General features: G+C 37.3%; 1 protein-coding gene across 1 annotated transcript in view; it reads left to right on the top strand.

Moving 5' to 3' along the window:
* Positions 1–22551, top strand: part of LOC137634299 (tyrosine-protein phosphatase non-receptor type 23-like) — an 81804-nt gene that overhangs the window by 54328 nt on the left and 4925 nt on the right. The window contains 6 exon segments of the mRNA XM_068366651.1: positions 4421–4501; positions 10753–10914; positions 14227–14370; positions 15071–15202; positions 15507–15697; positions 22130–22299. Coding sequence (XP_068222752.1) covers positions 4421–4501; positions 10753–10914; positions 14227–14370; positions 15071–15202; positions 15507–15697; positions 22130–22299 — 880 coding nt within the window.

Raw genomic sequence — 22551 nt, 5'->3', positions numbered from 1 at the left:
ACATGGTCAACTCCTAGAGGTTGAAGTCCTAAAGAAAGCAAAGTTAGTTCGGTAATTTAAGAAGCAGGTGATCAAGTTGTTCAGTATATTGATAGGCCTTTGGGTATCTGTTTTCAGTTCCAAAGGCAAGTGGAGGGTAGTACCTTCTGGTACGTTCTGCGGGTGTGCATGCGTGAACAATTGCTTTTCTTTATTATGGGAGACAAAAGACCATGAATGATGCATTGTATGGAGATGCTAGTTATAAGGATAAATGCTCAGCGTTTATAGATAATTTGTGAATAATTTTAAGTTAGCACAGGTTAGTTGTAACATATTCATCATAGGCAAAGGATTGATATTATTTGAATAGAATATTTTCCTTATTCTGAAAAATATTTTTGGTAAGTAAAAAAATTGTCATAGGATAGCTGTTCTTAATAAGGGTTATTTTAAGGGGCACGCCTTGTAGACTAAAAAAGTTATCAGCCATATGCAGACACACTCTTGCTAATGTAGCATCCTGTTGCATCAGGCTGGCTTTTCCTCATGTTAAACTTATGAAGGTTGTGTCCATTTTTTACTAAATAGGAAAGGGGAAAGGAATGCAGAGTTTTCTTTCAGAACTTAATATGATAGTATCACAATGCTTTGAAAGTTAGCTTTTCTATAGGTCAGTAAAGTCATTGAAAATAGGTGCTTGTGTAACTCTTATGGTTGTTATATTGTATGGATATTTTTAGATTCGGATTTGAAAGTTGCTATAATTCTACTGCACCAGTTATATAAAGCACTTTTTCCAATTAACCCTTTTACTCCCAAAGGACGTACTGGTATGTTTCACAAAAGCCATCTCTTTACCCCCATGGACGTACCGGTACGTCCTTGCAAAAAAATGCTATAAAATCTTTTTTTCATATTTTTGATAATTTTTTTTTGAGAAAATTCAGGCATTTTCCAAGAGAATGAGACCAACCTGACCTCTCTATGACAAAAATTGAGGCTGTTAGAGCAATTTAAAAAAAAATATACTGCAAAATGTGCTGGGAAAAAAATAACCCCCTGGGGGTTAAGGGTTGGAAATTTCCAAATAGCCTGGGGGTAAAAGGGTTAATATAAACTCCCACTTGTAGCTATTCCGGTATTTTTCATGCCGAGAGAAAGAAAACAGAATTGAATCTTGAAACATTGTTATGCCAAAGAAAGGAAAATTGAGTTTTGTAAGGTAAGGTCTAGAAAAGTATTTTCATTAGGCATTTTGCTCTGTTACACATGAGAATTAAATTTAAACCGTGACTGACTTCAACTTTCATATCCTGTCTGAACCAAGTTGCCTGTCTCTTGTTATACTTATTATTCAGGAATATTATTTTAGAAATTTCTTTCTTAGCATACCATGTTTATCTTACATAGAGTTAGTGAATCTTATCATTTATATATCTCTTTTCTGGAATAAAAATAGAAGAGGGTTATTTTGGATATGAAAAATATGAACTTTTATCATTAAATGGACACTTAATTGTAGTAATGGACCTTTGAGCGATAGTTTATTTGATAGATTTTAAGTGGAAAATAGATCCTCAAATTGAAGATTTGTTTTTTCAACTTCAAAGTCTTGTCTTTTAAGAAAGCATTTTGCTCAGTCTTCTATTTTTCCAAGAACGATTCTTATTAGGTTTAGGATGATTTTATTGTGTTTCGAATTTTTGGTATATGAATAGAAGTCCAACAAATAGGTGCTCTTAAGAAATACGATTCAGAGGTAAATTTAAAATGCGGAGAGTAGCTTTTGATAATATTGATTTATGTTTAGCTTTTAAAAATGTAGATGGAAATGTTGCATTTTAATGTGTTTTGTTTTACTTGATTCTAAAGCCCTGTCCACAGGACGGGCAAACAGTGATACCAGGCCACAATAGTTAGTAAGAATGAGGGTTAATGACAGAAGCGAGAAAACCAGACTGGGATCTGGCATCATACAGTGTTGCCAGATCCCTGCCTTTAGTTTTCCCGCTTCTGACGTCATCAACCCTCATTTTCACTCACTATTGTGGCCTGGTATCACTGTTTGCCTGTCGGGCATGCTCGATCGTGTGGACAGGGCTTAATATCAAGCTGCTGTTGTCATAAAAGTATAAAAACAAAGCTATTACACAGAAGAATAGTAAAAACAGTTGTTTTTCCATGCTTCCTTCTAGGTTCACCAGTTATCCATGACCTTATAAATCTGTTTAGATCTTAGTTATTGTCAGGTGAAGACAAGCTCTGCTGGTGAGCGTTTAGAAAGGATGATTTGGCTTATTTAAAAAAAAAATGTATATTCTTAAACTCTTCCTCTTTATATTTTCCCTGTTAGATTTTAGAAATTGTAACAAAAAGACCCACATGGAGTATACCTGATGAATGTTTTGTAATGGTCCTTGTTCACCAATATTAATCCTCTTAACAATACCAGCTACTTATAACAGTTTTGTAAAATGGGATGGCATTAACTGACTTGTGATTGTCAGTTGGTTAGGTCTTCTCAAACTGATGTTGTATTCAAATTTACGTAGTACTGTACCCTGCACGTCTTATGTGCTTCTCCATGACAATGCTTTACTGTATAGTTAAGGTGATTGTTCCTACTTTAAATTCAGAAAGTTTATTCAAACAACTATTGTGGTAAATATATTAGTACTGTATGTAGTTATGCTTTTTGCAGTCAAGAAAAATACTGAAAATTCGTAATAATTTTGAGACTAGAATTTTCTCTTGTGCCTGTTTGCAATGAAATTAATACAATAATTATTACTTTGAAAGACATTTTAATAGGTTATTTTATTTTATACCGGCAGAAATGTCCAAAAAAATAGGTTATTTTATTTTATACTGGCAGAAATGTCCAAAAAATATTGTCTCAATGTGAATAACTTGGAGAAGAATTGCCAGATGTTGCATTAGTGATCTTGTTCCTCTTTATCTACGTAAAAATGTTTTAGAGTATGGTACAAGTGACGTGTGATATTCTTATTGATAAAGAATACTCGAAGTAAACAAAAGGCTGTTGAATTAGATATTAAACTCAGTTTAGGGTTGTGGTGACCAATGTGATAACGTCCCTGACTGGAGAACGCCAGACTGGGGTTCGAGTCCTGCTCAAACTTGTTGGTTTCTTTGGTCGCTGCAACCTAACCATCCTTGCGAGCAAAGGATGGGGGGTTTGGGGGAGTCTATAGGTCTATCTGCTGAGTTATCAGCAGCCATTGCCTGGCCCTCCTTGGTCCTAGCTTGGGTGGAAAGGGGTCTTGGGCGCTGATCATATGTATATTTGGTCAGTCTCAAGGGCATTGTCCTGCTTGATAGGGCAATGTCACTTTCCCTTGCCTCTTCCATTCATGATCGGCCTTTAAACCTTTAAGCCTTTAAACTAAAATTATTTTAAATTGATATTTCATATGACATTTTGAAGTGATTGCAGAAGATTATGTAATACTTGTACTCTATTGAAAAGCTATAGGAAATATATATTCTTCACTAGTATATGTATAATTCAATGATGAACATATAAGTGTCTGCGCTGATTGTATGAATAAATAATATCAATCACACCACATGAAATTATTTTCAATTTCCACTGCTTTTGTATCGTGTACTGGAAGCCTGTGGCGAGAAATCAAATATTCTTTTTACTGTTAGTTTTCCAATATGCTCACTGGCTTTTAAATACTCATGGATTTTGTTTTTAATGTTGATCTCTCTAAAAGGTTTTAATGCAAATATGTTACATTTTTATGGTTATACATGTGATCTAGGGTCCCTCAAGTCAAAGAAATTGTAATCATTGTTTTAAAGTTGGATGATAACCGATCGTTCATTTCATAATGTAGAAAATGGAGTGGCTTTCACCAAGTATTGGAATGTGTGTGTGTGTGTAAAGCGAATGAATTTTGTAGTGTGAGAACATAGTTGCTGAAAGGAGCGTGTCATTCGTTGGTAAGGTTTTGGTAGTTGGTTGAGCTTCTGGTTTTGGGCTATTGTTAAAACTGTATTCACTATATTGTTGCACATCACATTACATTCCTTGGAAATTATGACACTGTTTATTTTGTTTAGAGATTCACTTTTGACAAATTATTGCCACCTGTTTTGGTCAGTCATTATATAATAGCATATCTGTGATCCAAGATTATTTTTATATCAGAATGTAGGGACTTAAACTTCCTTTTATGAAGGGATTATGTATCAGTCAGTCATGCTAGTCATAAATAGGTCATGTACTCCTTGAATTAAGGGGATTTTATTATAGAAAAGTCCTAGAGTTCCTAAAGTTCTCGTCTTTTTAAATGTACTGTTCATTTATAGGAATATTGCCTGTCTAACCACCTTAGGACTTTTAGTTGACCTGACAAGATCAAGGAAGCTCTGAGCATTTTCCAATAAGTGCTTTGTTTCATTGCAGAATACAGCTGTCACAAACACTCCCTCAGAAACATCTGGTGCTGTCTCCTCCAGCATCTTAGACCTCACGGCTTTGGCTAAGGTACTGCTGCTTTCTCTTAAGATAAAGAAGCAAAGAGATCTTGCGGATACGATGTGGCCCATTTTAACGTCATGTCTTTGCTAGCTGTCATTGCTTACTGCTTTTGATTAAATACCCTCAATGTTAATGTGAGATGTTTTAAGCTTAACAAAAACATCTTTTGGGCTATATTGTTTCTTCAAGATCCTGCTTGTAGTTAAATATTTCTTTTGCTTTAATTGAATATTTACTAGTTATGATGGTGGACTGTTGATTTCATTATTCCTAATTTGCAATAATCACTGCCTATTTTTATTTGGCTTTGCACTATTTATCACCTGTAGAATGTTAGGCTTTCATTTAGTTGTTACATTTTTCTGCAATGTGATACATGCTGAATTTTAGCTCATTAGAAAAGATGAGATGTGTGTTTGTGTGTGTGTATGTTTGGTTAAATAATTACTTAAGTAAGCCTTAAACTATCCTCCAAAGCTTGAAAGGGTTTTCATAAGGATGGCCTTTTATTGTTCTTAGTTACAAGAATATTTAAAGCAAGAACTCGGTAGGGTGATGGGTGGTGATTTGCTTACGAGACAGATTTAGTCTTTATATCATTGGAAAGACGACATACTTGCGTAGTGCTTTTATTCTTCTTCCCCTCCCCACCGTTATCCCTACATTAAGGGGTCGGTTGCCTGATGCGCCCTCTCCAATGCCTTCGATCAATGGTATCCTCTTCCAACGAACCTCTTCTCTCCATATCATCCTTCACCTTATCCCACCATTTAATTCTCTGGGTCCCTCTTGATCTTCTCTACTTTACAGGTTCCTCCCATGCCCTCTTCACTCCCTCCCCACCCTCCATCCTTAACCCTTTTACCCCCCGGGGTATTTGGAAATTTCCAACCCTTAACCCCCAGGGGGTTATTTTTTTCCAGCACATTTTGCAGTATATTTTTTTTAAAATTGCTCTAACAGCCTTAATTTTTATCATAGAGAGGTCAGGTTGGTCTCATTCTCTTGGAAAAAAATATGAAAAAAAAAATTTTATAGCATTTTTTTGCAAGGACGTACCGGTACGTCCATGGGGGTAAAGGGATGGGTTTTGTGAAACGTACCAGTACGTCCTTTGGGGGTAAAAGGGTTAACATGTGATTTCAAGATACTGTATACAAAGTATCCTTATACAAGAACCCAAGAATTTCCTTTGGAGAAGAGATATAAAGCCATCCTGTTTGATGGGGTTTGAATCATGAAGACCCAGAACCATTTTATTTAGTCTGTTTACAATGCTGGGATAACTGCATATGAAATGCTATAAATCAAAATGCTAATTTTAGCTTTTGAAAATACAAGGGTTCCACTAGGTTGGTTAACGTAGTTATGTTAGTTGTAATTTTTACCTTAGAAAAGCAATCAGGATCTCCGGTGGAAGTTTTTTTTTTTTTTTTTTTCCCAATGGAGAATTAATAGGGACATTATTACCTGTTTGTGTGTTTGTAATTTGTGTGAGTGTGTATGTTTGTTTGTGAACAGCTTCCTGACCACAATTTTATTCGTAGAGTAATGAAACTTGCAGGGATTAGCTGTTGTGTAAAAAGCTGAAAATTATTAAATTTTGTAAGGTCAAAGTCACGGTCAAGCAAAATTTCCAATTCCCGTAATCAGCCATAAGTTTGGACATTGTTGTGACACAGACCTCAAACTTGCTTCATATTTGAGTGTATAAAAATTCACGCCAATTGATAAATGGTATGGTCAAGTACGAGAAATATGCTGCCACGGCAGAGGTCTGCCCTCTACTGAGTGCCCCTTTAGTTTAACAAAGGTACTGACAAGAAAGATAATCTTTACTTGGTAGATATATTGCTGTTAACCTTGCTTTCTGAAAGAACATTTTAGGTGACGTGAAATTGTTGACAATTGATTTGCCGGGATAATAGTTGATCCAAAACCTCTGACATGTGAGTTCTTGTTTCGATTTAACTAGTATACTAAAATATTTAATGCCTCGGATGATGGTGATCTAAATTGAGTATTTTCAAAGGCCTGGAAGGTCAAAATGAGAAATTATCTTCCTACAGTATTTAGTTTTAAGGTCAGACTCTGTAGAAGTATCAAAATAAGCTTTAGCTTTTCAATTTTTGTCTGGGGTCAGATTCTTTTGAAATGGACTGCTTTTTATCTCCTAAAGTTCATATATCTTACACAAAGCTATCTAATTGTCGACTTCTACCCTAGAAATTAAAAATTTCCTGTTTTTCCTCACTTCAGTAGCCTTAACCCTTTTACCCCCAACGCTGTTTGGAACTTTCCAACCCTTAACCCCTAGGCGGTTTTTTTTTTTTTCCCAAGCACATTTTACCATATATTTTTTTGATATTGCTCTAACAGCCTTAATTTTTATCATAGAGAGGTCAGGTTGGTCTCATTATTTTGGAAAATGCCTGAAGTTTCTCAAAGTTATCAAAAATATGCAAAAAAATGTAGATAACAGTTTTTTGCAAGGACGTATCAGTACGTCCAAGGGGGTAAAGGGATGAGTTTTGTGAAACGTACCAGTACGTCCATTTGGGGGTAAAAGGGTTAATTGCCATAATATATGGTGGTGAATGGCAGCTTTGGTAAGTGATTTCAGTATATAAAATCACAATATAAGCAAATCAACCTCTTAAATCACTTGTCATCAGGGAGCCATAATATGAACCTCAGGTTATTATAGAAATACCGGTTATTTTATTAAACCCGCGACAAACCTAAGGAATCCTTTGGGTGTTATTTAGCTGAGAAATCAAAGGATTTTATTTTTAAAGAAACCACATGCAAACAAAACCATTTTATTAAACCATTGTAACGAGTGGTTTGAGTCACAGTTTTTGACTAGTAAGTCTTGCCAAAAGAGCTTGTGTAAAGAGATGCAAAAGTCTCTCCAAGTAAAAAAAGACCAAAGAACTGAAAACCAAAAAGTAATGGACACCTCAAAACCATGTTATTACCACTCACTGTGTCCCATGTTAAACTTACTGGTCTGCTATTGACATGCTTTTTCCCATTTGTATGGGGTAAGCATGGTTGCCTTCTTTTTAAAGGAATTTGCTTTGACGTTGGGGGTAGACAGTAGTCACGATTGTCTGCCCTGCCTAACATCGCTAAGAATCCGGTAGTGTATGTTCATGTGTTGTACCAATCACCAGCATTCTTCCTCCCTGCAGTGAGGATTCCTGGTGCGGTTAGGTCGACAGATCGAGATGTGCGAGGTGTCTATTATGTTTTTTAGAAGGTGTTGGAGTGCCTTTGTTTGTGTGTATTAGTCTGTAACACCCATTTGCTTCAAGAAAACCTATCAGTCCATTACAAACATAATCCTGAGGTGTCTATACAGATAGCAAAGTGTCCCCTTCTTTGACTGGTCGGCTGCGAATTTGAACCCATGCTATGGACTTCTACGAAGTCTGAGCTTGCTACCCTAACTGACTTGGCTGTCGAGGCTCTAAAAAATTACTGGTACTAGCAACTAAAATTGAGAATCTATTCATATTACTTGTTTGAGAGCCTGTAGAAGTCCCTTTGAAATATCTCCAAGTGTATCGTTGCAATCCCAAAGAGGGATTAGTTCACCAAACATTCAGCTGGGCTCCACAAGGCACTAGATGAGTTGGAAGACCCAGGCCTACATGGCTCAGCAATTAAAGCATAAAGTAGGAGATGATAAATGGAGAAGTATTGAATTAAAAGTCCAAGATAGAGACGACTGGCGAAATATAACCGAGGCCCTTTGCACCAATAGGCGTTGGAGATGATGATGATGTATCATAAGGGGAAAACGTCATGAACTACCATTCCCCTGGCTCTCTGATCTGATAACTAATTTTGATAAATATGTGTGAGTACTGTTTATATATATGCAGAAAAAAAATGACAGTTAGAAAATATATTCAAGAACATTGGAAATCAAGTCTGACATACAAAACGAGACCCTGTTCTTAATCATTAGGAAATTTATATAGATTTTTTATCCCATAAAATTGTCTGAAATTGTCAGAAATGAAATGGCCACAAACATAAGGCATTGTTTATTGCTTTATTGAAGTCCACATACTGTATAGAGCTTGTCAGATAATTACAGTATTTGGACAGATAAAGGATACCAACGAAAAGTCCCCTAGTGAATTCTCTCATGTTTTTTATACTAGTACTCTACAGTAATTATGCAAGTGTAACAGGGTGAAAGTGCTTTGATTATAAACTTATGTCTAGGGACATAGGGAAAATTTTGATCCCAACTACACACCTCAGCTGTCGAGTTGAGTCTTAGTAGAACTAGTAAATGTTGAGGAAAGCAATCTATCTTGAAAATTCCTGAATAAATCTAAATAAACATGATCTTCACGTAGACAAGTTACTTAAGTAGAAATTCTTTGAGCCTTATACCTCTCTGATTGTAGAGTAGAAAAAGTCCCTAACTTAAACATTCGACTTTTAAACATTTGGAGATACACACACAAATCCACCTGAAAATAACGAAGGTAAGATAAATAAATACTGTAATAAGACAGTATTACATTGTTTATTACAGTAAGAAAAACGACATCTGTAATAATCTTATATCTATTTCATATGATACATGACTATCTGTATATGGTTTCCTTCCAATTATGCATTCACTCTGTCTCATAGATGCTCTGCAACATTTGTAATTGGCTGTCCTCTGTTTTGAATACCATTGTGCAAAAAACCAGATGATTTTTGTGTTTTCAATTTTGTACTAAATGTTGGATATGTATGCACACCAGAATGGAAAACTTCTTTAGGTCCAATACTGCTAAAACCATTCTGAAATGGTTCTTAGCACCTAATATTAATTTTTTTATTACCTCCGCCAACGAAGTTACAAGGTGGTTATGTTTTACCCCTTGTTTTTGCTTGTAATTTGTGTGTTAATGTTTTTGAACAGCTTCCTGGCCCTAATTTTGATAGTAGAGTAATGAAACTCGCAAGGATTAACTGTAGTATAAAAATCTGGAAATGACCTAATTTTGGAAGGTCAAGGTCAAAGGTTAAGGTCACGGTCAAGCAAAATCACGTAATCAGCCATAAGTTTGGACATAGTTGTCACAGAGACTTCAAAGTTGGTCCATATTTGAGTGTTTGAAAATCCATGGCAATTAATACATGTTAAGATCAAAGGTCAAGATCAAGGTTGAACTAAAAGTCGAGAAGTAAGCTGCCGCGCGAAGGTCTGCGCTCTACCGAATGCCCCTCTAGTTAGTGTATTAAGTTGTAGCAGGGTTATCGTATTGTTTCTTGTAGACAAAGTTTATCAAGGGATTTTTTATTTCTTATTCAGTAGTGATGAATGTCCCTGTCATTACATGAGGGTGTGAGAGTAGTGATTTTAGGTTTAAATGTTTGTTGGAAAATAGAGCTCTTTGATATCAATATCAAAGTTTCATTTATGGCTTAGCTCATTGTTTTTTTTTATTTATAATTTGTTTGCTGTTTGCAATTAGGCTTAAATATTAAAATCATTAATTTGAAATAGAAATTACATCATTTTTAGATGGCCTGATGTCCAAATTTGATTTGAATACTAGGGTATATTATATCTTGGGTAACTAATAAACTTTAGATTGTCTTCATTTTTCTTAAATTGATTTCTAAAGACTTGGGATAATGATAATGATTGTGAGGTCAAACTCTAGGTTAATGTAGAATTTTTATTATCCTGGTAAATCCTAGACTAGTGTTTAAAAGACCTCAAAACATATATATTTATAAACAACATAAGGGAAATCATCATCAATTGATATTTTAGAGAATATGTGGATGATTTTTTTTGGTTCAAGTGCAATAGTATTTATTTCATTCTTACTTCATAAAGATATAATATTGGAATTATTGATTTTATTTAGATGACTGTACAGTCATAGGGGTAGACCATAATTCTATTTTAATTGAATCGTTAGAACTTCAAAAGTTCAAACTTGCAGCAAATGTTTTTATGTTGAACCAGCTGACATAGGTGTTTTTATAGTTATGTGAAATATCTGTTTTTAAAATCTTTCAATTGTTCATTACTTTTTATATCGTTTATTACCTTATTTTCTTTCCTCGCAGAGCTGTTTTTCGGTGTTAGAGCCCTGGGGCTTATAGCATACTGCTTTTCCAACTAGGGGTGTTGCTTACCTTGTAATAATAATGATGATAATAATAATAAAAGCTTGAAGTAATATACAATCGTGATTAATTAACTTTTCTCTTTTCCACCAAAGCGAAAGCAGACTGTAGTGGACCCCCTTTCGGATGATGAAATGCTTCAGAGACTTGCTGGCGAAACCGAACGACTGAGCAAACTCGTAGAAGGCTTGGAAAGAAAATCTTTGAATGGACCAACGAATCTCGACCTGAAATGGAAGGAACTCTCGGATATGTTGGTTAGTGTATTTTGTTGGTTTCTCAAGTACTTTAACTTTATGGCAATGTGTTTATTAACTGTCAGTTGTAGAAAGCAGAGTGTTATGGGGTCCTTTGACTGGCCAGACAGTACTACATTGGATCCTTCTCTCTGGTTACGGTTCACTATACCTTTGCTTGTACATACACCGAATAGTCTGGCCTATTCTTTACAGATTCTCCTCTATCCTCATATGCCTGACAACACTGAGATTACCAAATAATTCTTCTTGACTCAAGGGGTTAACTACGGCACTGTAATTGTCAGTGGCTACTTTCCTCTTGGTAAGGGTAGAAGAGACACTTTAGCTATGGTAAGCTGCTCTTCTAGGAGAAGGACACTCCAAAATCAAACCATTGTTCTCTAGTCTTGGGTAGTGCCATAGCCTCTGTACCATGGTCTTCCACTGTCTGGGGTTAGAGTTCTCTTGCTTGTAGGTACCCTCGGGCACACTATTCTATCTTAATTCTGTTCCTCGTATTTTAAGTTTTTATAGTTTATGTAGAAAATATTTATTTTAATGTTATTACTGTTCTTAAAATATTTAATTTTTCCCTTTTTCCTTTCCTCACTGGGCTATTTTCCCTGTTGGGGCCCCTGGACTTATAGCATTCTGCTTATCCAACTAGGGTTGTAGCTTAGCAAGAAATAATAATACATTCAAGTTTTGATATCTCGCTTATTTCTTCGTCAAGTTTACAGGTAGCAGACGGAATAACTTAGGATAAAGTATACAGTAGGTTACTGGAGGATAATCACATGATTTATGGATCTACCCTTCTCACAAGGTAGAAAATATAAAAAAAGTGATTGAATTGATTACCCTTTCTTAGTTTAGTGTGGAGAGAAGAAATGCAAACATCTTGTCTTAACTAAATATGTTCTCACCAGTATGTTGTGGTGTTGATTCATTTTTTCTGTAGGTAAGAAACCTTGGTAGTTCCTGTGTGTATACAAACCTTTTGTTCTTTAAAATAGGAATTGTCTGTGGGGGATCTGGAATAGCTATTGATATTGTGAATGGTGTGCTGTAATTAACAACAGTTAGTGGCTGCCACAAGTACATTTGTACTGTTGCATTAAATAGAGTGGTTGAATCTTTATCTCATGTTTAGTTTGAATGTGTAATGTTGGCTTTGTGTTGATGATAAAATGAAGCAGGAATGTAAGTTTAAGCTACTCACTGCATCAGTTTATGGTTAAACGGGAGATACATCCACTCACTCAGCGCCTCAGCGGTATGATTGCTTACAATTATCCCCATTTACTGAGTGTAGATTGTGACTTTCCGTTGAAGGCGGGTGTATTCTATGAGGAGCAAGTAGGCTAAGTTTTTTCCTGTGTCATTCTTGGCAATTCCTATGACAGTGCCAGAGAGAGTTTTTAATACATTGTGGTTCTCATTAAGTTTGCTGTTCAACGAAGCTTCTGGGAATGTCCTTGGCTTGGTCTCAGAGAGTAAACTTCAGAAGCAGGGCAATCTTTGATCTACATTGAGGAGTTTTTTCAAGGTTGGTGGAGTGTGAGATGGTGGCTACACACCAGCACATGATGTAAGGTCTATCTGGAGACTGCCAACGTCGAGTGATCTACGGCACTGGGGCAATGTCTTGGACCATGCTCAACTGAGGCACAGTTGGCTGGCTTGCTATGCAGGTAGCCAGGCTACCCTGAGATGTGCGGGGCTGTGGGATCTTGCTGTTGGAGGGGCTTGGATCCTCTCCTTTACATTTTCTACTTGGAGAGGGAAGTGCTGTTTCCTTTTCTGATTTGGATATTTTGGGATCCTGAATGAAAGAAAATGGTTCCTCTTGAGGATGTCCTTGCATGCATGCGTGTAGCTTATGTTATGAGTTGGTGGCTAAGGTGACATAGTCCTATGCCCTGCAGCTCGCTTTCTACCATGATCAACGGAGTGAAGGGTACTATGTACCGCTTCTGTCTCTAGTTTGGTCGGTGCTAGAGATTTTTTTATCTCTGATGGTTACCAGCCTTGTTATTCATTGGCCCCCAATTGCATTACTGGTTCTTTTCTTGGTACTGAATGCTTATGTTTATAGGGGGCCGTAGATTTCCTGAGTTAACTGCTGAGCCTAATCACATCTGATGGATGAGGATGCTGAGGATTTTAATGCCCCTAAAGTTCTGAACCTTGGCTCTGTACCAAAGGAAACAGAGAACTCAGAGTTGCAGTGTTCCATTTTGGAGTTTCTTGCACTCATTTACGAGTGCAACGAATTTGGTATGGCCACCATGGTGGGAACTTCAGGTATGTGTTGTTCGTCTGTCATTTAGCAGCTCATGGGTGCCCCTCAATGGTCGAAACCTCTGAAGTTGCCATGGTCAAATTTTGCTAGTTGATACTGGATAGAGTTGACAATCCAATCTGTGAATCTGAGAACTCTCAATTCCTGCTAGTCCAGCAAGTGTCCCCCCTCCCCATATTGCGCTTTGATGTAATGAAGTTATGTGCACCAGTGTATGTTTTATTTTAATTTTACATTACTTCTCGTAGTTTATTTCCTTGTTTCCTTTCCTTACTGGGCTATGCTTCTCTGTTGGAGCCCTTGGGCTTGTAGCATCCTGACCAATTCAGTAATGGAGGCAGTCTCCTCTCTACTTCTGCTGTGATTAGGGTGATGCCTGGTATGCCACTGGGCAACTTGACAGAGAGCTGGGCCAAGCCTTGTGTGACGAGTGTTCGTTGGGACGGGTGCTAGCTACCTTTCTTGGATCACTGGCTTTCCTGTCTTGCCGACTGATAACAGTCATAACTATTCTCTAATATCCCTGCCCTTGCATTGTTGCAAATGTGAAAGAGATGTTGGAAAAGATATGGTCGAAGACATTCAAAATGGATACCCAGTCTTCTACAGCCGATTACTCCTGTTGGAGAAGTCAGTTGCGCATTAAGTCCATACAATAGAAAAAGAGGTAGTTAGATGGATGTCAGAGTGTCCAGGTAGTGCTATGGTAGTGAAAGTGCCTTCCTTTCATAAATAAGAAGATGCACTGGATAATAGCAGAACATGGTTAGAGCATAATATGAGTGATATATTTAAGTGACTAATTCATATTGAAACTTTTTATGAGAATTAGATAGTTTCCTGCGCGCTGATTGTTTGGAAAAGATTATTCTAACCATTCAGATAGCAGGAAACTTTTCGGAGCTAAAAGGGTACCCCTGCGAGTCGGTGCAAATGCGCCTCATTAAAAAAAATTGATTGTAGGTACAGTATATTGATTTTCAACCATTATTAGATGTTTTAAGATTTTTTTTTTTTTGTTTCAGGAAAAGGAGTGTGGGGAACTTAAAGTATCTGTGGCTAGGTGTTATCCATTGAAGAACCGATTTGCTGACATCCTGCCCTATGATCACACTCGTGTGAAACTCCCTTCAGCTCGGGATGATTACATCAATGCATCGCATGTACAGGTCAGTTAATCAGAATCTGCTGTAAACTGTAACAGTTGATATGCCCACTGTGGCCACAGGGGCATAACAATGCCTCCTGTAGCCACAGGGGCATAACAATGCCTCCTGTAGCCACAGGGGCATAACAATGCCTCCTGTAGCCACAGGGGCATAACAATGCCTCCTGTAGCCACAGGGGCATAACAATGCCTCCTGTAGCCACAGGGGCATAACAATGCCTCCTGTAGCCACAGGGGCATAACAATGCCTCCTGTAGCCACAGGGGCATAACAATGCCTCCTGTAGCCACAGGGGCTTAACAATGCCTCCTGTAGCCACAGGGGCATACCAATGCCTCCTGTAGCCACAGGGGCATACCAATGCCTCCTGTAGCCACAGGGGCATACCAATGCCTCCTGTAGCCACAGGGGCATACCAATGCCTCCTGTAGCCACAGGGGCATAACAATGCCTCCTGTAGCCACAGGGGCATAACAACAACTAGAATAGCGTCAACGTATCCCATCCCTTTTAGTCGCCTCTTACGACATGTAAGAAGGGACGGGATGAGGGGACTGGGAACCCCCTCTCCTGTATTTTATTCCTATGAGATATCAAAGAAGATGGAAGTATGAACGATAATCTGTGTTTGTCCTAGAAAATTGTATTCATTTTGATACCCTGCATCTTTACTTGATATACTGTACTCAAAATATTTGCAGATCGAGTCGACGGAGCAAAGTTTTCCTTTGATATTAACACAAGCTCCAATGCCTGTAACATTCACTGACTTCTGGACCATGGTATGGGAGCAACAAGTGGAGATTATTGTTTGCCTGAACTCAGAAGCTGAGGTATGTAATTTATCCATTCTGTATTGTAAATAGGAAAGGTTTATTTGGACATATAGTTGTATAAACAAATAAGTATTCATATTTTTTATCATGGCATTGGACACTTCTTGAAATATTTTATTTTGATTGTTTACTCTTCTTATAGTTTATTTCCTTGTTTCCTTTCCTCACTGGGCTATTTTTTTTGTTGGAGCCCTTGGGCTTATACTATCTTGCTTTTCCAACTACGGTTATAGCCTAGCTTGTAGTAGTCGTAGTAGTAGTATGGATTCAAGTTCACTGTATTTCATTCTTGACTTCGCAGGTTAAAGGGCAAATTTACTGGCCAAGTGATGTTGGATCAAGTTGTGAATATGGTCAGATATCTGTAACGTTACATAGCAGTTGCGAAGGTGGCAGTCCTCTTTCTTGCCGACGGGTTCTACACATCACGCATAGAACCTCCAAACTTACACGCGTTATCATTCATATGCAGTTCCTTGGTTGGCCTCCAAGGTTAGTATACTTTACATGTGTACCTATGGTATTTATTAGTATTTCCAATTGTATTTTTACGGAAATCGTTTAATTTTTTTGCTGATCAATAGTTAACAAGCATATTTTGATAAGGTTATCACAGAGGATTTTTAAGATAAAGGAAATATAGAATTACTTGGTCAGTTTTTCTAAGACTTGGAAGTCTCGTTTTTGTTGAATTCATAAGTTAGCTTAATAATGAAAAAATAAATATATCCTCTGCATCAAGTGAATCTGTGAGTTTTGTTTTCAGGAGTCCAATAGTTCATAATCTCTCTCTTGTGGTAAATCGCTGATAGGAATGAATACCTTTCTGTCAGTATTTGTTGTCGTTAGAATGGTGACGTTGATATAAATAGTAGTGATAATTATAATTCAGCTGAAAATCATTCCTGTATTAGAAATAATCTTGGTAATGTTGAAGATTGCATTGCACCTATCAGCAAACAACCTCTTATGAAATTCACAATATTTCTATTTATCCTGATGTTCATATTGCCTCTTCTCTGGAAGTTTGTTTGTCTCAACATTTACCCCTAAGATTAAAAAAGCTGTAGTGAATGAGACCTCATAGTAACGGGGGATTTTGAGGAGGGAGAAGTCTAATTGGAAAGGGATCTCTGGTAGTGGTATCACTCGCCCCAGTTTTGATACCGACACCCTTTATGGGTGAGCAAGCTGGATATATTCCTAGCATTCCATGCAACTTTTTTCTCTGGTATATTTAGCAGTATTTATACCTTTGAAATGGTGTTTTAAGGAGCATTTCACGGAGCGACACAGGTTGAGCCCAGAAATAGATTTTTCCTTCGTCAAAATCCCTTTTCTTTCAATAGACTTATACCTCTACTAAAACAATGAGACAATCCAGTGGTTAATGGCAAGATGCAAAGCTGGAGACACCACAGAGCCTTTCTTTTTCAGTCTCTGTTGCATTGGTCTGACACAGCCCCACACTTAGTCTAGACTGTTGTGTTTTCAAGTACATTTAAAGATTTGTAACTCTTCATTTGGTAGCAGCCACTGCATAAATTGTTCAAAGGCATCGTTTCTGGTTGGTCATGATCTGCATTCTTCTTGTGTCATGAGTTGGGGACAATATTGTGATTTGAGTAACTGTTTTGAGGAATGCAAAGGGCTCAGTGTTTCTCTCTATGGAAAAGTGTTTCTGGGGTTGCCTATCAAATTAAAACTTCCAAGGGCAATGGGAAACTTGCTATTAGTTGAGGGGACATCCGTAAAGACTAGGCTACTTGATTATAGCTGGGAATGTGATGACAATTACACGCCAGTACCAAACTGTAAAACAACGCTTAAGCAATTTAGTTTTGACAGTGATGATCTTCAAAAGCTTTTCTAAGTTTTTTTTTTTTTTTTTTTTTTTTTTTTTTTTTTTTTTTTTTTTGAAATCTCCAACCTGACTTGTGGTTGTTATTACTTCTCTTATAGTTTTATTAACTCGTTTCCTTTCCTTACTGGGCTATTTTTCCCTGTTAGAGCCCTTGTGCTTATAGTATGATGGTTTTTGAACTAAGGTTGTAGCTTACCTAATAATAGTAATAAAAATAATAATAATAATAATAATAATAATAATAATAATAATAATGATAATAATTAATATTCTATATGTATAGTTATAAGGTATAAGATAAACAAAAAAACAAATGACATTAATGAGTTGCCTTTAAAACCTCTGTCCAAAAATGCGATGTTATTTCTTGTTAAAAGTTTGGTCATGGAAGTTCGCAAAGAATTTGATCTTAAGTCTAATGAAAGCCTTGAATGTTAGGGTTCGTAATATTAGAAGTGCAGCTACATTATTAGATTTCGTATACAGTATGTCTTTGGAAAGGGTTTCAGTGGCAGCTCGGTATTGTACCAAGATGGTTCTTGCTAAACATTATCTTGAAGAATTCTTATTTTCTTATCAAATTGGCCTGAGTTCTAAGTCTTATAGTGACTGCTTGTAATGTGGTTTGATATTTTTTAGTTTTGTTAATTTATGGTTTTCTAATTTACGTACGTTATAGTTTTTAGTTACCCGGTACTGGGGTCATGTAGATAGGTATTTAGAAAATAAGATACCTTATAGAGAAGCAAATTGGAATCCCTTATTTCAAAAAGTATTATGTGATGGTTTGTTACCAATAATCTGGACCAATGAGTCTAGAATTTTGATTATTTTGTATTTCAAAAGTTTCAATAACCTACTGTATCTCTCTATCCCACTGCTAAATCACCCCCATCAGAAAGTGATCATCAGTAATCCAAAATAAACAGGATTTTATTGATAGAATTTATTTCAGTACTTGTCGAAAGTTTATATACATGCCCAACATCCTCCCCACTGACTAGTGGTGTTAAGAGGATAGGGAATACTATAATTTTGATGCCTAGACTAAAAATGTCAAAGGTTGTGTGGCGTGGACAGCTTCGCCTTTTGCCATTAGCCACAAAATGTCAATGACACCTAGACTAAAAATGTCAAAGGTTGTGTGGCATGGACAGCTTCGCCTTTTGCCATTAGCCACAAAATGTCAATGACACCTAGACTAAAAATGTCAAAGGTTGTGTGGCGTAGACAGCTTCGCCTTTTGCCATTAGCCACAAAATGTCAATGACACCTAGACTAAAAATGTCAAAGGTTGTGTGGCGTGGACAGCTTCGCCTTTTGCCATTAGCCACAAAATGTCAATGACACCTAGACTAAAAATGTCAAAGGTTGTGTGGCGTGGACAGCTTCGCCTTTTGCCGTTAGCCACAAAATGTCAATGACACCTAGACTAAAAATGTCAAAGGTTGTGTGGCGTGGACAGCTTCGCCTTTTGCCGTTAGCCACAAAATGTCAATGACACCTAGACTAAAAATGTCAAAGGTTGTGTGGCGTGGACAGCTTCGCCTTTTGCCGTTAGCCACAAAATGTCAATGACACCTAGACTAAAAATGTCAAAGGTTGTGTGGCGTGGACAGCTTCGCCTTTTGCCGTTAGCCACAAAATGTCAATGACACCTAGACTAAAAATGTCAAAGGTTGTGTGGCGTGGACAGCTTCGCCTTTTGCCGTTAGCCACAAAATGTCAATGACACCTAGACTAAAAATGTCAAAGGTTGTGTGGCGTGGACAGCTTCGCCTTTTGCCGTTAGCCACAAAATGTCAATGACACCTAGACTAAAAATGTCAAAGGTTGTGTGGCGTGGACAGCTTCGCCTTTTGCCGTTAGCCACAAAATGTCAATGACACCTAGACTAAAAATGTCAAAGGTTGTGTGGCGTGGACAGCTTCGCCTTTTGCCGTTAGCCACAAAATGTCAATGACACCTAGACTAAAAATGTCAAAGGTTGTGTGGCGTGGACAGCTTCGCCTTTTGCCGTTAACCACAAAATGTCAATGACACCTAGACTAAAAATGTCAAAGGTTGTGTGGCGTGGACAGCTTCGCCTTTTGCCGTTAACCACAAAATGTCAATGACACCTAGACTAAAAATGTCAAAGGTTGTGTGGCGTGGACAGCTTCGCCTTTTGCCGTTAACCACAAAATGTCAATGACACCTAGACTAAAAATGTCAAAGGTTGTGTGGCGTGGACAGCTTCGCCTTTTGCCGTTAGCCACAAAATGTCAATGACACCTAGACTAAAAATGTCAAAGGTTGTGTGGCGTGGACAGCTTCGCCTTTTGCCGTTAGCCACAAAATGTCAATGACGTCTAGACTAAAAATGTCAAAGGTTGTGTGGCGTAGACAGCTTCGCCTTTTGCCATTAGCCACAAAATGTCAATGACGTCTAGACTAAAAATGTCAAAGGTTGTGTGGCGTAGACAGCTTCGCCTTTTGCCATTAGCCACAAAATGTCAATGACGTCTAGACTAAAAATGTCAAAGGTTGTGTGGCGTAGACAGCTTCGCCTTTTGCCATTAGCCACAAAATGTCAATGACGTCTAGACTAAAAATGTCAAAGGTTGTGTGGCGTAGACAGCTTCGCCTTTTGCCATTAGCCACAAAATGTCAATGACGTCTAGACTAAAAATGTCAAAGGTTGTGTGGCGTAGACAGCTTCGCCTTTTGCCATTAGCCACAAAATGTCAATGACACCTAGACTAAAAATGTCAAAGGTTGTGTGGCGTAGACAGCTTCGCCTTTTGCCATTAGCCACAAAATGTCAATGACACCTAGACTAAAAATGTCAAAGGTTGTGTGGCGTAGACAGCTTCGCCTTTTGCCATTAGCCACAAAATGTCAATGACACCTAGACTAAAAATGTCAAAGGTTGTGTGGCGTGCACAGCTTCGCCTTTTGCCATTAGCCACAAAATGTCAATGACACCTAGACTAAAAATGTCAAAGGTTGTGTGGCGTAGACAGCTTCGCCTTTTGCCATTAGCCACAAAATGTCAATGACACCTAGACTAAAAATGTCAAAGGTTGTGTGGCGTGCACAGCTTCGCCTTTTGCCATTAGCCACAAAATGTCAATGACACCTAGACTAAAAATGTCAAAGGTTGTGTGGCGTAGACAGCTTCGCCTTTTGCCATTAGCCACAAAATGTCAATGACACCTAGACTAAAAATGTCAAAGGTTGTGTGGCGTGCACAGCTTCGCCTTTTGCCATTAGCCACAAAATGTCAATGACACCTAGACTAAAAATGTCAAAGGTTGTGTGGCGTGCACAGCTTCGCCTTTTGCCATTAGCCACAAAATGTCAATGACACCTAGACTAAAAATGTCAAAGGTTGTGTGGCGTAGACAGCTTCGCCTTTTGCCATTAGCCACAAAATGTCAATGACACCTAGACTAAAAATGTCAAAGGTTGTGTGGCGTGCACAGCTTCGCCTTTTGCCATTAGCCACAAAATGTCAATGACACCTAGACTAAAAATGTCAAAGGTTGTGTGGCGTAGACAGCTTCGCCTTTTGCCATTAGCCACAAAATGTCAATGACACCTAGACTAAAAATGTCAAAGGTTGTGTGGCGTAGACAGCTTCGCCTTTTGCCATTAACCACAAAATGTCAATGACACCTAGACTAAAAATGTCAAAGGTTGTGTGGCGTGCACAGCTTCGCCTTTTGCCATTAACCACAAAATGTCATATTACTTTAATAGAGGAATATGTCTATTGAAAGGTAAGAAAATGGGAGTTTTTTTTATGAGTAAATGTTGATAAAACTGAGGATCCAGAGAATTAGTAATATGAACATCAGGCGAGTATTAAAAATCCATTTTTATACAGCAGTCTTAATCAGTATTATTTCTTTGAATGTTACCCGAGGTTCGCGTGGCAGTATTTTCATCACTTGTAGATCGTAAATTAGCTTTTCATTGTGATGAGTTTCCAATTTTAATTACAATGTTATTTAAGTCTAGTTCAATCAAGGAATTCTTATACGAATTTTGAAATGCGTTTATAAAAATGACCATCCCAGTCACTATACTGTATTTTAATGTCATGCTACCTTATTAATGACGGCACAGAAAACGGTACAGAAAGATTACAGTATCATTTACTTAACGGCTTTTTAGGGGAAGAGACGTAGCTTACCTAATCGGGTAGAATATTGTATTCTAGCTGAGTTTATATTTGAGTGAATTTAGGAACCGATGGTCTGTTTAAATAACTAGGAATTTATGGCATGTTAGATATCAAATTCATATAGTCATTAAATAGAATGTACTGTAATCTCATGAACCAGTTACTTTTTATCTTAATATCTCAAAATACTGAATTCACCAATTCAGCTTCAGGTCAGTCTAGTTATAGTGATAATTATGCCATACTCAAGGCTACTTTTATTCAATCTGTGTTTTCATCATGATTTTAAAGTTTTATACCTTGTTTGAGGAAGTAATTTTCTAGGTTACACAGTAACATTACTTTTATTACCACACTAAGCCCCTTGCTTTCCAAACATTTTGCACAAAATAAACACCACATGAATCAAAGCAATCTAAGTAAATGGAAATATTGTGTGCTACAAAGTAAACAATCTAACAATTGCCATGCCTTGTATGATGGGGCACCAGTGCTCCCCGCAGCCGTGCCTGAAACTGAACGGCCTTGCGATGTTTTGAACATTTTTTGTCAGTAATAATAAGTTTGCTTGATGATAATGTTCTTTATTTTGAATTCACATATTTTAAACATTCATTTATCAAGAAATCACTCCACTGCTAATTATTATTTTCTGCTGCTGTCATTTTGGTGGATTATCTCCACTTGTGTATCTTAGAAACATAAAATTAAAACCTTTGAAGTTACTGAAAATAATAACGGTTACATTTAACTGCAAGTCATGTCACCAGAATATCAATCATATTTTAATTTAACTGTGAAATGAGCTAATAATTACTGTAAAGTATATTGTTAGTACAATATTTATTGTTCGAGGACAAAATTAATCTATTTGTAAATGTTGTTCCAGCGCACTTCCTGAAAGTCCTGGGCCACTGTTGCAGTTTATAGCCGATGTTCACACCTTCCAACGACAGCAGAGGAATAAACTGCGTGAAATAGTGGTGCATTGTGTCCCGGGACTTGGAAGGTCTACTGTTTTCACTCTTCTGTCTGCGTTCATGAGGGAACTTCTTGCCAGTAAGTTTGTTGTTAGATAGTTTTGGGTAACATGATACGTTTCAGGATTTTTCTGTACATGTCATCAACTTAAACATTTGGAGATAAACTCAAATCGTACTGAAAAGAACAACGATAAAGAAATACTGCTATAAAACAATATTATATCCTTCAATATAGTAATAACCTAATATCTATTTCATATGAAACCCGATGACTTATTGACTTTTGTAGCTGGAAATCATAGACATGGAATTCAGGTTAGAGCAAAAT

This window comes from Palaemon carinicauda, chromosome 44 (assembly GCF_036898095.1).
Source record: "Palaemon carinicauda isolate YSFRI2023 chromosome 44, ASM3689809v2, whole genome shotgun sequence".
NCBI classification, from domain to species: Eukaryota; Metazoa; Arthropoda; class Malacostraca; order Decapoda; family Palaemonidae; genus Palaemon; species Palaemon carinicauda.
The sequence above is the reverse complement of the archived record's forward strand: the minus strand, read 5'-3'. Positions and strand labels throughout refer to the sequence as shown.